At 43.4% G+C, this 20,940-nt stretch overlaps 1 protein-coding gene across 1 annotated transcript in view; it reads right to left on the minus strand.

The window, feature by feature from the left end:
* PTPRA (protein tyrosine phosphatase receptor type A) overlaps nt 1–20,940 on the minus strand; it is a gene marked incomplete in the record, with an annotated part of 4,245,980 nt that overhangs the window by 791,817 nt on the left and 3,433,223 nt on the right. Inside the window, 1 exon segment of the mRNA XM_044064105.1 lies at nt 14,903–15,052. Within this exon segment, the coding sequence (XP_043920040.1) occupies nt 14,903–15,052 (150 nt within the window).

A 20,940-nucleotide genomic window follows, 5' to 3' on the forward strand; every position in this document is an offset into this window, starting at 1 on the left:
AATACCCCACTTGGGCATTCTAGAGAAGCTCACCAGCTTAAATATAAGCCCCTATGTCACTAGATGGATTGCACAGTGGCTCAAGGACAGAACCCACATGGTTAGCATTGCTGGAGCCATGCCAGACCCCACACCAGTTACGAGTTGTGTCCCACAAGGCTCAGTCCTGGGACCTCTCTTGTTTGGCATATATTTATTGGAGGTACAGGCCAACACGGACGGACTGTGGCTGTCCAAATATGCAGATGACTGCAAACTGGCCACCATAATCGACTCTCCAGCTGACACAAGCATCTTCCAAAGGGGCATCATAGCAACAGGCAACTTGTGCCAGAGCCATGGCCTTCAGCTGAACAGTGTTTAGAAAGGGGAATGTGCATCCTGTAGTCTGTTCACCTAGTTGCCAAAAGGGACATTGTCCTCACACACACTAACCCCCCTCAGCCAAAAACACACACTTGCCAAATGCAGGATTCAAACCCCTATCTGACTATGTTATGACACTTGAGACGGACGCATTAGCAGAGCGCGCTATTCGCATTACTGGGAGGTTTCTTTTCTCCTGCTGTACTTATAGGGTGCTGACATCATCGGTGTTTAGAAAGGGAATGTGCATCCTGTAGTGTGTTTTCCTAGTTGCCAAAAGGGACATTTCTCTCCCACAGACTTACACACCCATCAACCCCACTCACACACACACACACACACACACACACACACACACACACACTGAGCATTTGCAGGATTTGAAACCCCTACCTAACTATGTTATGACACTTGAGACGGACGCATTAGCAGAGCGCTATTCGCATTACTGGGAAGTTTCTTTTCTCCTGCTGTACTTCTAGGGTGCTGACATCATCTGTGTTTAGAAAGGGGAATGTGCATCCTGTGGGGAGGCAGACACCAAGCACACTCTGGCTAAGCTGTAATTCCCTAGGGCAAACAGCCTAGTGTTGACCTCTACACCCATATGTTTAATTGTCAAATGCACATTATTTGTTGCTGATAGACTGTTTGCACATCTTTATTGCCATAGCATTCCCTGTTTGTATGAACAACTTGTGCATCTGTGGAAGATGTTTGCATATGGGAGGGATCCACTATATCACGTATGTCTCTGTAGTTATTTAACTGTGTGCACTGGGCAGACTGCTGTAATGTGGTTGGTTCCTGGAATAACACATAAAAATACCAGATATGTGTGTCCAACTGCTAAACCGAGATTTGGCCTAAGTGTGTGAGCATGCCCAGTTCAGCCTTCCCATGGCATGTTGTCTGACATATGTCTCATTTATCAAAGTGTGTGAGCATGCCCAGTGTGAGCATTCCATATGTTGGACTCTGCAGCCCACCACATTTGTGGATGAGTGTGAACTTCAACAAATATCACCCGTTTATGGTTGTGTGTTGTGTGCCATGTTGTGTAGTTACTGTACAACTGCTTTGTGTGTGAACACAACAGGATTATACTGTGCCTGCAGTGTTTGCATGGGATACTTTGCATACAGTTGTCAACATCCTTTCACACTGACCTAACACTGTAGTACTGTATAGTGTACTGGTAGTACTTTGACTGTGGTGGACAGTATCCTGGGCTTTAGTGCTATCACTGCTTTACATTTCGATAGTGGGCACAACAGCCTGGTTAGGGGCCAGTTGTGTACATCTGACCATGTTGCATTCTGTTCAGATATGAACTACTTAAACCAGGCTTGTCCAACATTGGTAGTGTATTCCGCAACATAGGTATACATTTGCAAACACTAGCGATGTGCCCTAGTCCATGTCTAATGCTAGTTGGAGAGTGTGTTTGTCCTTCAACACACATTGTAAGTGGAGTTTGCCATGACATATGTCATGGTTAGTATACTGTGCCTCTGTCTACCTGTGACATGACAGTGATACCCAGGATAAATCTACCATCTCCCATCCACTCATCAAGATTCCTATTGAGGAAGATTGATAAGTGACTCTATGGGTAGCCTGTACTGGGGGTTCACTCATGGGTGGGGGTGGCTTCTGTGTTATGGATCACGCAGTACAGCTTGTCCTATGTAAGTCAGTGCTGGGGTTCAGGTCTCTCATGTGCATAGCTCACTGCCATTCAGATTGTACAAGGTGCAGCATGTTTATTGATGCCAGCAACACAGGCAACACATGGCATCTGTGCAAGCTCTTTGAAACTCCTGATGAGGTACTGTTGGGGACTTTACGGTTGATGGAGGTGTCTGCTGAGGTACATCCCACAGGGGCTATTGTAGTCAATTGTACCGCTGATGAAGGATGACTGCAGAGCCACAATGACCTCCCCTTATCTAGATCTGACAACCTTCATGATTAGGTGGGTATATGGTATGTTTCTGTAAACACTACAGCACATGTTTGTCCAATGCAGGATATCTATCACCTTGTGTCCCCAGGTCTCTCATTACATGTTAACTACATAATGGGTTAACACCTATGTGGTAACTGATGGGCACTTACTGTATATCCACGGGGGTTGACTATACACGTTTCTGCAATTAGCTTGCTGACATGGCTATGGCACCAGTTGTCTGTTTCTATGTGGCCCTTTTGTGGGATACTTGTGTCAGCTGGTGGATCATATGTGGTGAGCAGTTTGTAGTCCTCTGCAAACATGTTCGGACACAGTCCTTCCATGTTTGCCTGTACCTATGGGACATATATACCAGACAAGGGAGATCCCAGGACAAAGCCTTGTGGGATCCCAGTTATATCTGGTTTGTAGTCTGACATGGCTGCAGCATGTCTGACCATGTCTGTTCTGTCCTTGGTCTGGTTTGCAACCCCTCTACTGACATGTGGGTTTATATTTAAGCTGGTGAGCTTATCTATAATGAACACGTAGGGTACTGTATAGAAGCCTTTGCAAGGTCCAGCTACACTGTGTGGACCACATTGCCCTCATCAATGACCTTAATGACTGTTTCAATTGAGTCAAACATGTTTAGGGGCAGGATCTGCACTTGAGAAAGCCACACTGGGTTGGGTCCGGTGTCAGTAGGTCCCCAATATCTTTATGTCTGTGGTACATGCTGATCCTTTCCATAGCTGTGCAAACCGAGCTTCTCAGGATTCTGGGGTAGTAGTTTTCAGTATCCATTCAGGCAACACCTTTGTTGAGAAGGACCACTGTTGTTGTACACTGCTCTTTGGGTACATATTCTGTGGTAAGGCTGACATTGAGCAGTAGTGTGGTTTGGCATTCCATTCATCTTGGAGTCCATGTTGCACTAAGCCCAGGACACCATCTCATACCATTGCTGCTGTGTGTTTTGCTTTGTAGATGTTGACTGTTACCTCAGCATCTGCAATGTCAGGGGGCCAGCAGTCTGCTGGGATAGATATTCTGCATTTGGGGGGGGGGGGGTTGCACTGCACCTGTCAGGATGTATGTTGGCAATATGTGTGTGTGTTTGTGATATTTGTGTGATTCAGGGCATATCTGTGAATTCCCAACATGGTTCCTACCATCAGTTGTGAAAGCCTTGGGATTATCCTTAGTGTCCTGTACAATTTGTATCTTCATAGGTTCACAGGTTCATACTAGGCTATCCACCCTAGGGCATTTGTTAGCCTAGCCAGAGTGTGTGGGGCTTTTGCCACCCCTTGCTATTTGAATATTATGGCCATTTATGATTTGCTTTGCTGTGCCTCTGTCTGGACATGACACAGTGAAGACCCCCAGTGTAACTCTACAATCATCCATCCACTTGGCAAGATTCCTGTTGAAGAGTGTCAGTGAGGGGCTCTGCCTAACATGGAGTGGGAATCTGGTCCAGGGTGTGGGGAGCCTCTGGATTATGTATCTGTCCCACCAGCACATCCTATTTCATTATTTGTTGAGGTTGACATCTCTCACTCTCACAGCTCCGATGGATTTGAGTTTTCTGGGGTGGAGCATGTCCATTACTCCTGTGTTGGGCATGGCCTCCTACAACAGGCATGCAATGCCTCTGTGTAGGCAGTATGTGACTGCATTCAGCTGGGGTGTCTACAGCCAGGCAGCATATGACATATATTTGAGACCCTTTATCCTCTTGGTGAGGTACCTTTGAGGTCTTTCTAACTGCTGCAGGTGTCAGGTAAGGTACATCCCATATGAGGCATTGTACTAGATTATGGGTGTGATTAGAGAAAAGTATAGGGGCACAATGACCTCTGTTGATGTAGAAGTGAATCCTTTCCTGATATGGTGTCAAATGTAGACAGTCTTCCTAGCCACATTGGCAATGTGGGTGTCACATAACAGGTTACTGTCCACTTGTGTCCCTAGGTCCCTGGTTACTCCTTCCATACATAATGGTTTACCACCTATGTGGTAATTTGTGGTACCTTGTTTGGTATTTGGTGGGACATTCATACTGTCCAGTGTCTTCAGGACGGCTGGGTGGGGTTACTGTGTGTGAGAGTGCGGTCTGTAGCATGCTACAGACTGTACAGCAGTCTTGCCTACAGTTAGTTGCACATGGGTGGACTCCAATGCCTTGTGCATTGTCAGTTACCTGGACGTATGGGTGTCTGTGCTGACTATGGATACTCACCCTCCTTTTATGTTTTGTTCCAAGTTTTGGGGCCATGACACGATACGTGGTATAACCTGGTAGTGCTGGTGTGCTGTCAGGAGGCTTGCAGCAGGTTTCTGTCACTGCACAGACATCGATGTTCTCTATACTGGGGATGGCCTTGGGAGCATGCATATTGGGGTGTACACATCTGGCATTGGTCAGCATTTCCCTTATGTTTCTTCCCACTTATGTTTTCTAGGGTGGTGGGTCAGTCTTTTCAGCCTTGCCTACAAAAGGCTCTATGGAGGTGGCAAAGGCCTTATCCAATATTCAGACGCCCAGGGGTAACAGGTGCAGGCCATCCCAAGAACAGCTGCGTGGCTTGTCAAGCATGACATCCCAAGCAGACAGACATTGGATCCCCTTGGAATGACACCAGTAAGTGTGTCACTTGCTATGACTGATCATTCCGTGTTTGTACTGTGGCATTATTCTTGGTAAGGGTAGGATGCTGCAAACGGTGAGTGTCATACCGGCCTGGACTACATAATCAGATAGCTCATCTATGTCTCTTTTCATGTAGTCTAGGGCGGTACATCTCAGGTCATTCACACCAGCATGGACTATGACTGCATCATATTTCTACTTGCTTTGGAGTGACCTGCATACTTCTGTTATGTGGCATATTGTGGCAGCCTACAGGCAGCTTACTGTACCCTTTCCCTTGTTCAGTCTGGTGTGTGGGACAGCAGTGTGTCTGACTATGGAGTCACCTATTACAACTGTATCAGGCATGTTGTTTCTCCTTCTGGCCTGTGACTGTTTGGCACACCAGCTTTGTGTACTATGTGTTGCATGTGTTATGTTTGGAGGTTGTTTGATTGGGTGTCTGCTTTAGAGGCCTCTGTTGGTGTGCTGTGTTTGTAATTTGTGCCTCCAGGAATGTTTTTCTGTGTTTATGTGTTTGGTTTGCAGTTGTGATAGGTCTATGTGGGACTGTGTTTGTGGTGTGTGTGGTTACCTTCTCCTCCTGACTTGTTTTGGGCCTCCAGTTTGGATAGATGGTTGCATCTCTCACATATATTTGTATTTCTTGGGTGGAGTTGGGGGTTGTCTGTGTACTTGGGGCAGGTGTAACATTGCCTCAGGATTCACAGATTCCACTTGTGGCTGGCCTTAGTGGATTGTATGTGTGGACAGATTTTATTGCCATACTACTGATCAGTGATTACTTCATTGTTTATGTTTGCTCTATCATGTAGTAGCTTCCTCATTCTCTTGCATGGTTTGGTTATGGCTGGTGTCCACCATGCCAGATTTCTGCGTGTATGGCATTGTGTCTTGTTTTAATTTAGGACTGCATAATCCAAGCATTCCTGGCAGTGTTCATGGAATGGCTGTATTACAGGTTCTGAGGTGTGGCCCATATTTTGCACCTGCACGGGACCTTTAATGGATTCCACATCAGTTTGGAGGAGTGCAAATATTGCTTAACACATGTTTTCCACTGTGGTTTTCTGGCCAGGGACTGTGGTCAGGATTTGTATGTCCAGTGTGATTACTCTATGGTCTGGTTTTGCCAGTGAGCAATACACTTCTCATCTTGCCATCCAGTACCCATGTTGCTGATTATCACATCCAGTATGCTTACCCCTCTTGTGGGAGTGGTACGTTGTTCCTGGGCCTTTTGGTTTATGGATTCTATGAACTTTTGTCCTACACTGTTGGAGCTAGTATAATGCTCCCAGTCTATGTCTGGGTATTTTCAGTCACCCAATATAACGTGGTTTGGAGGACTTGATATATTCATGTATTCCAGCATAGGCCGGGTGCAGTTCCTGGTGTTGGGACAGTAGTCTGTAGCAGGCTATAAACTGGGGGGCAGTTTTAGCCACTGTTACTTGAGCATGGCTAGTCCATGCTGCGGGGTGTGGTTATCCTTGACAATTCTTGCAAGTCACCCTCCTTTTGTAGCTTGTTCCAAGTTTTGAGGCTGTACAGCACAGTATGAGGTGTAACCTGGTAGTGTTAGGGTGCTGTTGTGAGCCTTGGCTCAGTGTTCTGTTACAGCGCAGATATCCACATTCTCCATACTGGGTGAGTTTAGACTGCATGCATCTTGCTGTTTCAACTTATCCCTTATCTTATTCTTATCCCTTCTGATACCTATGGAGATAGGTTTGTGTTTTGAGCCTTACCTATTCAGGGCGCACTGTGGGTGACAACAGCCTTTGCCAGTATCCATACGGCCTGCACTGATAGGTGCACGCCAGTCCTAGCAGGTGGTGCATCATGTCATGCTCAGCATGTCATCCCAGACTGGCACACATTGGATCCCCTTTGACTAACTGCAATACTTCAGTCAATTGTTGCACTTGATCATCTCATTGTCCTGTTGTGGCATGATGCTTGGTGAGGGTAGGATGTTAGTCAGGGTCCTCAGGTGTGCATATAGTACATGGTGTTACATTACTTAACACATAGCATTCATGCCTCAGGTGGTGCTGCAGGGCTGCCTCTGTCGGATGCGCATATTACACTTCCCTGTACATGTTTGAGAGCAGGTTGTGTCATGTTAGGCATCCCTGTTACTATACGAGTGAGTCAGAGAGGGGTATCATTCCCAGGGTTCCTACTGAGCCAGTGTATGTGCTATGCGTTGCCTCTTTGCCAAGGCCAGGGCATACTGGGCACGCCTCCTTCTGCCTACTGGGGCAGGCTCAGGTTGTTCCTCCTCCGAGTCACGCTCTGCCTGTGATGGCCTTGGCAATGGTGGGGGGCTGTTTGGCCCGGCCCTATGCTGGTCCAGCTGCAGCTGTTTTCGCAAGATCATATTATGTAGCATAGCACATACCATGACAATTTGGGTACATGTAGTTGGTGTGTACTGCAAGGCTTCACCAGATGTGTCCAGACACCGGAACCGTGACTTGAGCAGCCCAAACACACGCTCTATTACATTATGTGTTTGTGCGTGTGCCTCATTATGGCGTTCCTGTTCAGGTGTGTGTGCGTTTCTGATGGGTGTCATCAGCCACGGCTCCAGTGCATAACCTGCATCCCCCACTAGGTGTCCATGCGGGATGTCCCCATTGGCAAATGTCTGGTACAGCTGCGTCAAATGCCAGATGTGGGAATCATGGTAAGCTCCCAGGACAGCCAGCACACACATTCATTATTATGCCCTGGGCATCACACACGACCTGGCAGTTGATGGAGGGGAAGCCCTTGCGGTTGATGTATGCCCTACCCCGCTCACCGGCTGGTGCTTTGATGCGTATGTGCGTGCAGTCTATTGCACCCACTACCTCAGGGTATTCCACTATTTGCTGGAAGAGACGCATATTGCTGGCCAAAACCTCACAGGCATTGGGGAAATATACATGATCACCGACATGTGCTGACATGGCATCCAGGAACTGGTGCAGTACCCTGGAGGCTGATGCCTGTGATATCCCCATCATATCACCAGTTGGTCTCTGGAAGGTACCTGTTGCTAGTATTCTTAGGCCAACACATACCTTGGTTTCCACTGGGATGGGTTCCCCTCTGTTGGTTCTGTGTGTGAGGCGTGGCCTGCACAGCTCCACTATTTGCTGCAGGAGGTCTCTGTCCACTCTATAGCGCTCTATTATCTCCAGCTCATGTAACCCGTGGTAGGTGACCCTGGGCCTGTACACTCTTCTCCGTCTCCTTACTGTGGGTTGTCTGGCACCATCTGCATTGTCACCACCCTCAGCAAGTCGCCTATGTCTCATTATGACAGCTATGGCAACCCCTAACATTTCTGCTCTGAGTTCAGCTTTTTCAGTTTTCACTTCTGATAACTTAACTCCTGTCTTGCAGTGTCTCTTGAGAGAAACATTCTGCACTGCTGTTTGCAGAGTTTTAAGTGCTGGGCTAGGCTACTATTCTGCCTGTGTAATTGCCTGCATCTAATTTCACCTGCTAGCTCCAGCAGTATTCCCTGCTAACTTCCTACTAAATCTGTTTCTTCCTTTTTCCTTTCTGTTTCCTCAGGGAGGAGCCGTGTGCAAACCAGCAGAAACACGCTCACAGTGGCTTACAAGCGCGCACACATACTTACACAGTTCAGAATTTGCTTATTCGGTTTAAAACGCGTGCACGCCCACGCAAACGGTGTTAAACATCTCCCAACACGCTCCCACATGCTCAGTCTGCCTTACATGCGCGCACACTGCCTTACACGCGCGCACACTGCCTTACACGCGCTTCGTGGCGCGCACATGTGCGCATTCACATCCAGCAAGAAACTTTGGTGTAGGCAACAGTGTACACCTTCCATTTCTTGACTTTCTCATGCTTACTTAGTGGCACACCTCTTTCCATGATATCTGTCTGACATCTGTCATGTAACTCTGACCTCCAATGAACTGCATTTCTTTCTACCATTCCCCCCTGTGATGTCACCTATCTCCTACTCTGTTCCTCCCCCTTATGTAACTCTTACACTACTCAGAATGTGCTCATTTGCTATGTGACAGTGGAATTCAGTATCCTTACACTCATTTGCATCAGATTGCCTACTAATGCTTAGTTACTTATCTTAGACTCAGCTTCCCCCCTTAGCAACCACTACACGGTGGCCATGTTGGTTTTGGTCTGCTGGTCCCTGCATTGACATTCCATGTATTGCATAAAACCCCCATTTGTGGGTTTAAAACCTTCGTTTTTATGTTCTATGCAGCGCAGCCCGTTTGCGTGGGGCTGCGCTGGGTTTAAACATCGGCAATCGCCGAAAACAAATATATATTTTTCATATATTTGCATCAGGTTACCTTGCCAATGGCCACATATTTGGCCATTGGCATGCTGCCTGACACATATGCACCCTTTATTTGGAGCTGACATGGCTCCATTGCTGCTTTTGCAGAAACGTACTCAGTTGTCAACTGAGTACATTTCTGCAGCTAAAACGGCTCTTACACAGCCCGTTCTGGGCTTCCTGGATCGCTAATCACCCTCATTTGCATGCTACTCGGCTGCAAGTGAGGTGATTAGCTTATCCACGCCCACTCCATATAAGAGCTGTTTTAGCTTGTCTCTTACACGGACTTTGGGCTGTTCCTGGATCGCGAAGGCTGCATGGAGTCTTACACTACTCTTAGACTCCGTGCAAGCCTTCGTGAATCCGGCCCAATGTTCTTACTCTGACAATTTGCAAATCCTTCAAACTTATAGTTCCTCTTAGTCAGGGGATGTGTAACAGTATTTGAGATGTTTATATGAGAGCATGCCTTGCAACTTCCACATCTGAATGTACCAACTCTCCTGTTCATCTGAAAACTCCTGTCTTCAGAAATAGCTTCAGTTTCTGTTTTATAACATAATAGCTTTTTTTAAGTTTTTCTTGTTCTTAAAAGAAAAGCTGGATTGATCAACAATTTCCCTAATTTTGTTGTCAGATGTTAGCACTGGCCAAAATTTTCTGATGGTATTACGAACAGCAAAATTGTCAGTACTATTATGTCAAATGGCATCTCAGATTGGACTTTACCTCCTTTTGCTTGATCTTAACCGTTTCACCTTGGTCCGAAAAATAGGTTCTTCCCCTAGAAGAACACATCCTAAAGCACTTATCTGACATAAGAAAAAAAGTTACCAGCAATGCACTTTATATGCATATTAGTATAAATGACAGTCATTCTTTCAAGTTCATGGCACTAACTAGGCTTCATGAAACACCAAGAGGTGGGGATTTAGTAAACCGAACAGAAATTGAAGAGATGAAGTGGATAATGAATTTGCAATCAGATCACCAGGTCTGAATGCATTTGTCCCTTTAAAACCTGCACTAAAAGGGAAAGCTCTTCAGCACTCAAAATGACATAATTAAAAGGGTGTGTATGCTGCTATGGTTACTAAATGCATCTAAGCGAGTGAACACTAGGAAATGAAGGTATTTAAGAGGAAGTTTCACTGGCAAACATTTAGGATTTGAAAAAGGTATTATACCGAAAGCGTTTATCCGGTTTTATGAGCCAGTGTGCTTATTTTATCTTAACATTGTATATTTTATTAAAGTTTTCAAGTTTCAAGTGTTTTTAAGTGGAATTGGTGGCAGAACCATTTGTTTTTGGTGAATCAGACAATCGTCCAGGTATGGGTATTTTTGAATATTTCTTTGCCTGCAAAATGCAATGACTGGAGCTAGGCACTTTGTGAATACCCTGAGATAAGCCAAAGGGCAGTGCAGAGAACTGATAGCGCATGTAGCCTACTTTGAAGCGTAGGTATATTCTGCAAGATTCCCTGATTGGGATGTGCAGGTAGGCTTCCTTTAGATCCAGTGTTGCCAACCAGGCATCCTTGCCTAGCATAGGAAGCAACTGGTGAAGGGTTAGCATCTTGAATTTTGGGATCACCAAAAAGGTGTTTAGGATAGAAAGGTCCAGGATAGGACACCATGAGTTGTCTTTTCTGGGTACCAGGAAAAGTCTTGAGTAGAAACCTTGTCCCTTTTCCTCTTCTGGTACAGTTTGAATAGCCCTTATGCTTAAGAGAGAGAGTACTTGCTTGCTTTTGAGCCTCTGCCCACTGATTTGGGGGTAGATCTGGCCAACCGTTTGGGGTTGGTAATGTGTGGAAGTGAAATCTGTATCCTTGGGAAACTATATTTAAAACCCATTTGTCCTGGGTAATGAGTTCCCAGTTTTTTGCCTGCAGAGCAATCTTTCCCCCTAAAGGAGCAGTCAGTTGAGAATGGCTTGGAAGTTTTAAAGTTAAGTCATTTAGACAGTTTACCATAGGGGGGAGTCTTACTACTCCCTGATTTGGAAGTGGGAGCCCCCCACTGCTTAGTCCTGTGTGTACCATGGGATTGAAGCCTGGGTGTTCTGCTGGTTCTAGGTTTAGACTGAGAAGGTCTGAAAGAGGCAGGAAAGGACCAATTCTTAGAGGGCCAATGCCTACTAAATCTTGGAGGAAATCTTTACACAGTTTGCACAGATTTAGCTTTTTCCTCTGTATTTTTAAGTACTTCTGCTTTGCAGCCAAACAGGTGGTCCTGATTTAAGGGAGCATCCAGCAATTTAGCTTTAACATGATCTGGCAAAGATTGCTCCTTAAGCCAAGCATGCCTTCTAAGTACAGAACCAGTGACAGCAGCCCTGCACGATGCCTCTAGTGAATCAAAACCACATTGCAAAGTATGTTTTCCAACTTGTTCAGCAGAATGCATTAAATCCTGTAAATCCTTATTTTCAGCACAGTCAGGAATCAACATCATTTTCTGTTTAAGCAATCCAATAATAAGCTGCTGATACTTTAACCTATGAAACTGGCAGCTTAACGCCCTAATAGCCAAGGTTGCAGAAGTGTATACCTTCTTACCCCATCTATCCAGCGCCCTGGAATCTCTATCAGAGGGGGTAGGATTTTTATCAGCAGTAGCCTTAATGCCCTTGGGTCCCTGAGAAATGGTCTCAGGATCCGCAGTAGGATTTTTAAAAAGGAACTTGTGAGAGTCAGGAACCCTTTAATATCTATCAGGTTTTCTGGGAGCAGGAGGTAAAGAGTCAGAGGCCAAACTAGATTCTGAAAAGGCATCATCAACAATGTCTAGTACAGGGGGGATAGCTAAAGGCCTGTGTTGAGGCAGGAGTAAGAAATCCCAAAGCCTCTTTTTAGAATCAGAGTAGGCCTGAATACACCCTCAGAAGCCGATGCCTGCACAGTGGCTCCAGACCCATCCAAGGTAGAGACATCCGCAGGTTCCACAGTTTAAGCATCTCTTGGCATACCGGACTCTGAATGGGTCTCAGTAGAGGTCTGCGAATCTGAAGTACAGGTATTAAGGGCTGCGAAAGTGCCTCACTGAGTACCGGCGAACTGGCAACTAGCTTAGAAGCGTCATCTGCAGCTTTGGACCTAGGCGGCCTGTCTCTGTCTTTATCTTTGCGTTTTTTCAGAATGTCGGTAGTCAGATGGCTTACTGAAGACATATCTGCATAATTGAACTGAGTACCAAAATATTTAGAAGCGTAAATATATACCAATGACGAATAGTTTGTTGTTTAAATAGGGCACAAAACTGACAGCGAGGTACGTCGTGGTCAGGGCCTAGGCAAGGAATACTGTACGAATGAAAATCTTTATGATGTATTTGCTTTCCACAAGAAATACAATTATTGACTTTTACTGACATCGGTTTAGAGCAAGAAAAAGTTTCCCCAACGGGGTACTTAGCTTTAGTTGAAGACTTCGGTTCTGAAATTCGAAAATGAAAATTTCAGGAGTCGGCCGACCGGCACTTGTGAACTGCTTCTGCTTTGGGCACCGCACGGCAAGAAAGACTGATGTAATGGCGTCGGCTGCATGCTTTATACCCCTGACTACCTGAAGTCATGGAAGATGAGACAGCAGCTGACGCAGGACCAAAGACTTTGATAATCGGGCCGAATGAGGACTACTGCAAGCAAATAACCCAACTGTGATGACTGCAACAGTGAAATAAGAACATCCACAGTACATATGGCTGGACTATATCTGACTGGAATGATGCTTTACAGATCTCCAAGTTAGCAACTAATTTTGCATTCTAACTCATCTTTTTCCTTATCATCTCATTCTCCTAATACTAATCTCTTGTTAAAGCCCAGGATTCTCTCGATTCATTCATTCAATTCATGGGATTCTGTCAATTAAACTCAAGCAACTTCCTTAGCAACAATGGAAAGTGGTTTACTGCTAAAGTCTTTCTACAGGCTTTCTTACTTGTCAAGAGAATGAAAAGCAGAGCACACAAGATTACTTACTCACTCTTTGCTGACAAAACTTTCTTCCTCCATAGCCTGGTTTACATCCAAAACTGTATTTAATTTTCCAGAATAAATATTCTGAAGATAGCTGGATATAGCAACTTGAATTTCACACCTACCACTTGACATACTCAGATCATCAGGAGTCAGGATAAACTTGCTTTTCAGTCAGGTATATAGTGAACAATCACTGTCCACAAACACACACTGATGTCTCCATCTTTGGAGCAGGTCTTTCTTCTGGTATGATTACAACTTTATTAATATAGTTCTCAGCTGCTTTCCAGGTGTCAGATTTGCTGAAAACACAGATGTACCCTCTCAAAATCCTGGTAAGGAGCAAGAGTCCAAATGTTATCTGTACCCTAATAACAAAAGTTTATTCATTCCAATTACTCTGGTATAGCGAAAAAAAAAAACTTCATGTTTTCTCTGTGTGCTGTCTTCCAATTCTACTACTTTTAAAACCACCTATTTTTGTTCAGTCTTTTCTTCATTTCAGTCGCTCAAGTTTTTTTCTATTTTTCCAGCTTTTAGTCACTTGACTTTATATATTCCTCCAGTGTCTTATTTTAAACATCTGAGAGTACATTTGGTTTGCTTTTACCTCTAAATTACTGGAAGTCATCTCCTGCACTAGAGTTGAAACTTACTTTTTTTTAGCTGAAGCAATAAAAGGTTCTTTTCCTCTTTTTCCTTTATTTTTAGTTGAGTTTTGCTTACCTTTTCCTACTGTCTTTGTTGATGGCATTTCAGCATTGTAATTACTAGCCAGTAACTGACATTTACTCAAACTGTTAACTTGTACTGCTTTTTTTTTTAAACAATTCCTCAGTTTTCCTACTGGGAGAGCTCTGATCATTGTACTAGTTTGCAGCCATCTCAGAAGTCCCACAGCATATCTGTACTGAGTTAGTATAATGTGACATTTTCTATCAACAGGGAAAAAGTAATAAGAATCAAAGTAATAACACCAAAACAGCTCACATAACTTCAGCTGAGAACTTTAGGCAAGCTCTTATATGCATATTAACAGGTGTTCTGGCTGAGAAATCCTGTAACTATCCAGATCACGTCTGCAGTACAATGTTATACAATCACAGCTTGAATGTTGCTTCTCAAAAAAGTGACATTTCTATTACTTTAATTGTGAAAGCAATACAGACTTAATGGGAAAATACAAGATGTACGTCTTCATAAAACTGGTTTGCCTTTAAAAGAAACACCCTATGTACAATAAATAGCTAAATAATCCAAAAGACACATCTTGAAAAAATTAGGAAAAAAGCTCACAGCAGTACAGAGACACAAAGTTATAGGTATGCAGAAATCAACTTCAAAATTGCACTAAAATGTCACAATAATTAACAGTGAACACAAAAAACAGAGCCCTTAATTGAGTTATAGTAGACATTAGATATAGCTATCAAATGAAAACCTGTAGAACCATGAATTAACGTTAATGCATGTTTGAAATCACTGGCCTGCCCAATTTGATTTAGGTAATTAAGGTTGTAGATTGCTTTCTGACCAGTCCAGAAATGCTACCATAATAATACTTAATGACAATTCAAGGATGCCAATGCCTACCTTAAATTCCTCCTCCAGCCCATTACTATTGGTCCCTGCACATTTGTTATAGAGTTTTTGAAGATGAGTTTCCAAAGATGTTACTTCTAGTTCAGTATCACCATACAAGTAGTGCTCCAGTAATGCTTGGTATATAAACACATACTGCATCTGTAGTCATGAAAACATAAAAAAAAAACTATAAATGTGAGAATTTAAACAAATAACCAAATAAATATTTACAAACTCACAAGCCACAATTACAACCTGAAAAAACTACCACATCCCATCATACAGTAGTAGTTCTAACACTATCTGCATGCCTCTTGATAATTAGAATTTGACAGACTGTTCATATTTTTACCTTACATTTTTGGTCACTTCCACTAAAAATGATGGGTTTCTGGCAAATCATTCAGGAAAAAGTCACTAAATAATGACAGACATTTCGGTTTCAGACTTCATATCATTCAAGAAACACAAGACAATGCAAAACGTGCTACACTAGCAACCTTCTATGTTTAAAAGAGCAAAATGTAAACAATATCCCTTATTTTAGGCCTTTATCCTTCGATTATTTTTGACTTTGTCAAGATTTTTTTTTTTTAATCACAAGAGGTTGAGAAGTGTGCCTACTTCTAAAAATGTCATGTTACAAAAGGTACTAGAATTAACAACTTGAACAAAATATCACCCCTACAAGCAACATTAGAAAGCAGATCTTTGTAATAACAGCCCTCCACATGTAACATGACAATACATCAACAACTGCACAATTCCTAGCAGACTCCATAGAATAAAGGGAGAAGTCCCAGAATACAACCCAGAAGACCAGACTGCATAGGCTCAGCCATTAAAGGAGCTGGACAGGGGAGGGTAGGAATGAACAGCTGACAGTGGCTCACCTGCCAGGAGGGAAGGAGAACAGTCATCCAGTTGGCAGTCTACCATCAGTAAATGGAGTGTTACCTGGGACAAGGATACAGCCAGAAATGGGAATGCAAGACTTTGTACTGACATGCTAGTGACAGCATCTCTCGCTAATCATGTATGGAAAGCTCAGGAGGCCCTTGATGTGCTGTGCATTGTCGTATCAGCTACCAGAGATGGGATTAGGGACTGCTTAGAAATGTCTTGCCACCAGAGCTGGAATTGGGGACTAATTAGAAATGCCCTGGTAATCCAACTCGATTATGGTTTCCTGCCGAGCCTCAGACATGCTGGGAGAAGTAGCTGCAGTGTTAACATGACACAAGGAGAAAAGCGATTGTAAAAAGGATCCTCCCCTGTTAGAACTAACTGCTACTAATCCAGATGGCCTTTGAAAGGGGATAGTCATGTAGGGGCTGATGATCCACTGCTAGCCTGAAAAACAACACCCTTCATGCATGTCAGACTTCAGGTTATTGTCTAGGCTTAAAATGGCCCTTCAGGGCAGTTAGCCTAGCATCCACCTATGAACCTATAAAAGATGCCTCCCTTGCAGTTAGCTGTTACCTAAGTCAATGGAATGCCAGTGACCTAGAATGAATCATGTAAAACTCATTACAAAAGTCGGATGGTCAGCAGGATGAGGCAAAAAAAATAATAAATTCAAAAAAGTTTGAATAATGAATTAAAAAAAACTCTGCTAACTACTTCACTGTGCTGAAGTTGTATGTGCATCAGTGAAACCAGAATTACCATTTTAAGGAGGTGATGAGAAATTTAAATTGAAACAGATATTTTTGTGGATTATCACAAACTGTTGTGAGATATGACCAATTTCCCCACTAATCATACTGAAAAAAAAAAATAAAATGAGTTCTGGATCTTAAAAGCCATCATATCCTTCCAAAATGTTATATAACAAACTTGATGATTTTATTGCTAAAAAGGTAAGAAAACCTACAAGATTTCAAACTGGATGGTTACTTAAGTTTGCTTGCTGATCAAACACTATCTTTGTCTGCTGCTTTCATTACAAGATATGCATCTCCTCTTGATGGTCATTCGGTTGAAAACCTTTAAACAATCAGTCCATTACAAAACCATTCTGGAAAAAATTCAGCCACTTTAGTATTAGTTTATCAATGAACGTAGACATTATTTTAACAAATGCACAGGGTAATCCAATAATCCTATGACAGTGGCCAACAGCCTGGAAAATATAAAGGTATACAGAAAACCTGGTGAGAAATTTACAATATATTTTCCCTATAAGATCTATACTGACTGCTGTGCAGATGGTGCTGAACTTTCTTAACATACTGCAAGAAATGCATGGATTAGTTTCTTCTTCTTCAGCAAGATGGTAGAATGCTTTACAACCACGCATGAGTTCTAAATTTAAAGTATCAAAATGCCTTTCTGACATTAGATGGAAAGCACATGCCAAAGCCATTGCAGCCATTAACTTATAGGTTCATAGAGAAGTACTAGGTTATCGGCCCTAAGGCCTATACAAGCCTAGCCAAACGAGGTTCTCTGGCTTTCGCCATCCAAGAAAATTATTTTCTTGTACCCCTATTGAGCAGAGCCACAGCAGTGATCCCTGGGGTGAATTTCATATTTCCCATCCAACTGTCAAGATTTCTCTTAAAGAGGGCTAATGAGGAGCTTTGCTTGACATGAATGGGCAGCCTATTCCAGAGCAAGGGAAGTCTCTGGGACAGAAATCTAACCCTCCAGCATGTTATGTTTATTGTGGTGACAAGGTTTAGGTCCCTGGAGCGTGTGGCTCGAACAGACTGGGATTTCTTTAAGTGTAGCATGTCCATCATGTCTGGATTAGATATGGCTTTGTACATTAGGCAGAGGTTGCCTCGGAGTAGGCGATATGCAACAGAGTACAGCTGGAGTTTTTTGAGATGGTCGGTGTATGGCATCTGTTTGAGGCTGGTAATCCTCTTAGTGAGGTATTTCTGTGGCCTTTCCAGCTGTTGCAGATGTCTTGCGAGGTACATGCTAAACGGGGCTCTGTACTCTATGATGGGTCTAATAAGGGATGAGTAGAGAGGAATGATGACCTCCCTTTTTCTGGAGGAGAACCCTTTTGTGATGTTCCTGACTACTGAAAAGCCATGAATATGTCAGACCTCATCTACAGTCTAATAAACCTCCAAAAGCACAGACTAAACCTTGTGTCACAGGTACCCAGAGAAGGTTGAGTGGGTAGCTGATCCTGATCCTGTGTTCGAGACATGGATGCAAAGAAATTCACATCGAGAGTGAAGCTCAAGAGGCAAACCTTAGCATCTATGTTGAGAACACATAATAGGATAGGATCGGTGACTCAATCATAATTCTTTGTATTGCATGAAGCTTTATCTGCTCCATGCACTGCTAGATGCAGTAAAACAGAAAAAAATGCCAATTGTTTTGACAGCTTTCAAAGTTGTAAAACATTTGCCGAGCGCTGTAAAAAGTTGAGTGTAACCAAGTTCCTTAAAGTTTACACTAATCTTCCATGCCTCTCAAATGCCCACATTTTCAGTGATTGTCCAGATTTTGCCAGAATATATCTGGTCTGTTCTTCAACATGCATGGTTTTTGGAAAAAAAAATACTGAGGACTGAATTTAAAACATAACAAAAGAAATTTGAGTTTCAGACTTCATAACCTTCAGAAAATGAAGATGAACATGCATCCTGTTGTTCTAACAGGAAGTCAGGACATGTTACCAACAGACAGCAGACGGGAACAAATCTTTTTTGTGCCAGTGTCATTTGCTGGTCAGTACCTGCAGATTTTACTGCCTTGCCCGAGACCCATCCTTAACAATTCAAGTAGGGGATAACATTTGTTAAGGTCAGGTCATTCGTTGCTCTAGTGCTCAACTGATTTGTCTTTTTCTGAACATTGGAGTGTAGCCACGGAAATAAAAAAAACATATTAAAATATATCATCTTCTTATCACTTTTCTACAGTAAAAAAAGAAACAAATGTCAAAATCTATCAAACATCAAAACAAGAAAAATACATGGTGGTTTACGGTACAAAATTAAATAAATAAATAATCTTTGAACAGAAAGAAAGATAGAGATGTTTTCAAACACAACATAGATCATAACAGATATCTACTTTCTGCAACTCAGGACCTTAAAAAAATATGAAATACACTTATCTGAATAATGATGCAATGCAAAACGGAAAAAAAAATCATCAGCCCACTTTTTCCCATGCTCTACATGGGGTCAGGGTGTCATGTTAACTGTTGCAGTCTCTCAGTTCAAAGAAAAACTCCTGCCTTCTTTGACACTCATGTCTGACTGTCGGAGATCTTCTCTCACACAATCCTTCCACTTCTTAGTTGGATGCCCTCATTTCCTCCTCTTGTCTGTCCCAAATCATCTTCAACAGATTGTTTTCTGCTTCTCTGCACACATGCCCAAACCGCCATAATCTATTCTCTTTGGTCTTTTCTGCAATTGGAGCTACTTTGGCTTCTGCTCTTAAGTCTTCATTTCTCCATATGTCCCACACTGTACATTCTACCACACTTCTCAGGCACTTCATTTCAATCACCTCTAGCTTTCTCATCTGCACTGCCTTTAGCATTACCAGTTAGCACAATGGTTAAGGTCTTCACCTCACATGCACAAGGTACAAGTCCAGACCTCCACCTAAAGCCTGATTGGATTTGTCTGCTCTCTTTGTGTCTCTGTGGGTCTCTTCCCAACTTCAAAAAACACACCAAGTATTTCCATCTCAGAACTCACCAATGAATGCAGCTGTGGGCAGCAGCAGCACAGACTCTACATGGTGCCCTATAGGCAGGAATAGTTGTATAGACCAACCGCTTTGGGTATCTACTGTGGTGCGCAGTATTCTCAAGCTATAAGAACACGGAACAGCCACTGCATGCCTTGGCAGGGCTAGATACTTGACAGTGTAAAATATAGCCCTGGGTGATTCGGTCATATTGAACAATGTCGGTAAATGGGCAAGGGTATTTGCCAGTGATAAGTGGGTTGAGGACCTGGCCTACTCTGACCTATGCCAGGGACCAATGCCCACCATACAGCCCAGCAGCCTTGGGTCAATAAGCTACTAGCTGGTGTCCAGCTGCCCCAGGCTGGGTTACCTAGAAAGCTCTATGGAGCAAAAGCTGGACATAAAACCAATCAACCTGCCAAATATGAACTAAGAATTGATACAATCAATGTGGGCACTGTCAGGATGCAGCTTGGAAGTAGATGACATAATGGTACAGAGGAGGTTGACCATGCTACATATCCAGGAGAGAAGATGGAAGGGCAGTGCAGGAAAGCCACTAGGCTTGCGATCCAGAGTCTACTACTCAGGAAAAGCACAAGCCTATGAATGGTGTTGGAATTGTGGAGAGAGAGGCAGGCTTCAGAAGGCAGTGAGGGATGTCATCTGAATTAGTGACAGACTCATGGCACTCAAGACTCCAGTGTAATGACAGGGCAGCATTTGTAATTTCAGCCTATAACCCGCAACAGGATTGTGACAGTGAGGAAGAGAGTGCATTCATACAGTAGCTGCAGGACCTACTAGATAAAACAGAGCATGAACTGGTGTTAATAGAGGACTTCAATGCACATATCAGGACAGAAAGAAAATCCAGCGTCGGTTGCTGTCGCTTCTTCCCTGACGTCAGTGCGCCAGGGGTATATAAGATGCATCCAACGCCATTTTCTTCAGTTTTTCTTGCCCCAGATGTCAGGTGCCCCCAATAGGTAGGCAATACATAATGCTAATAAAAAATACACATATAAAATAAAAACAATACCTTCAGTTACAAGCAAATACACCACAAAGGTTGTATAGGATAGAAAGGTATAGATAAGTCCAGCTAGTTCAGAGGGGATGGAGGGAGGGTAACCTGGACTGCAGCAGTGTGAACACTCGAACATCTACATTTATGGTAGGTACAAAAAGTACAGTTTTGTACCTACCATAAATGTAGATGTTCGAGTGTTCATCCTGCTGCAGTCATCACACTTGGGTTATCCTGTCATCAGGCGGTCCCACAGTCGGCTGGAATTCCAAAGTCTTGGTCCGGCGTCGGTTGCTGTCGCTTCTTCCCTGACGTCAGTGCGCCAGGGGTATAA

This window comes from Protopterus annectens, chromosome 2.part2 (assembly GCF_019279795.1).
Source record: "Protopterus annectens isolate FY-2018-M chromosome 2.part2, PAN1.0, whole genome shotgun sequence".
Lineage (NCBI taxonomy): Eukaryota > Metazoa > Chordata > Ceratodontiformes > Protopteridae > Protopterus > Protopterus annectens.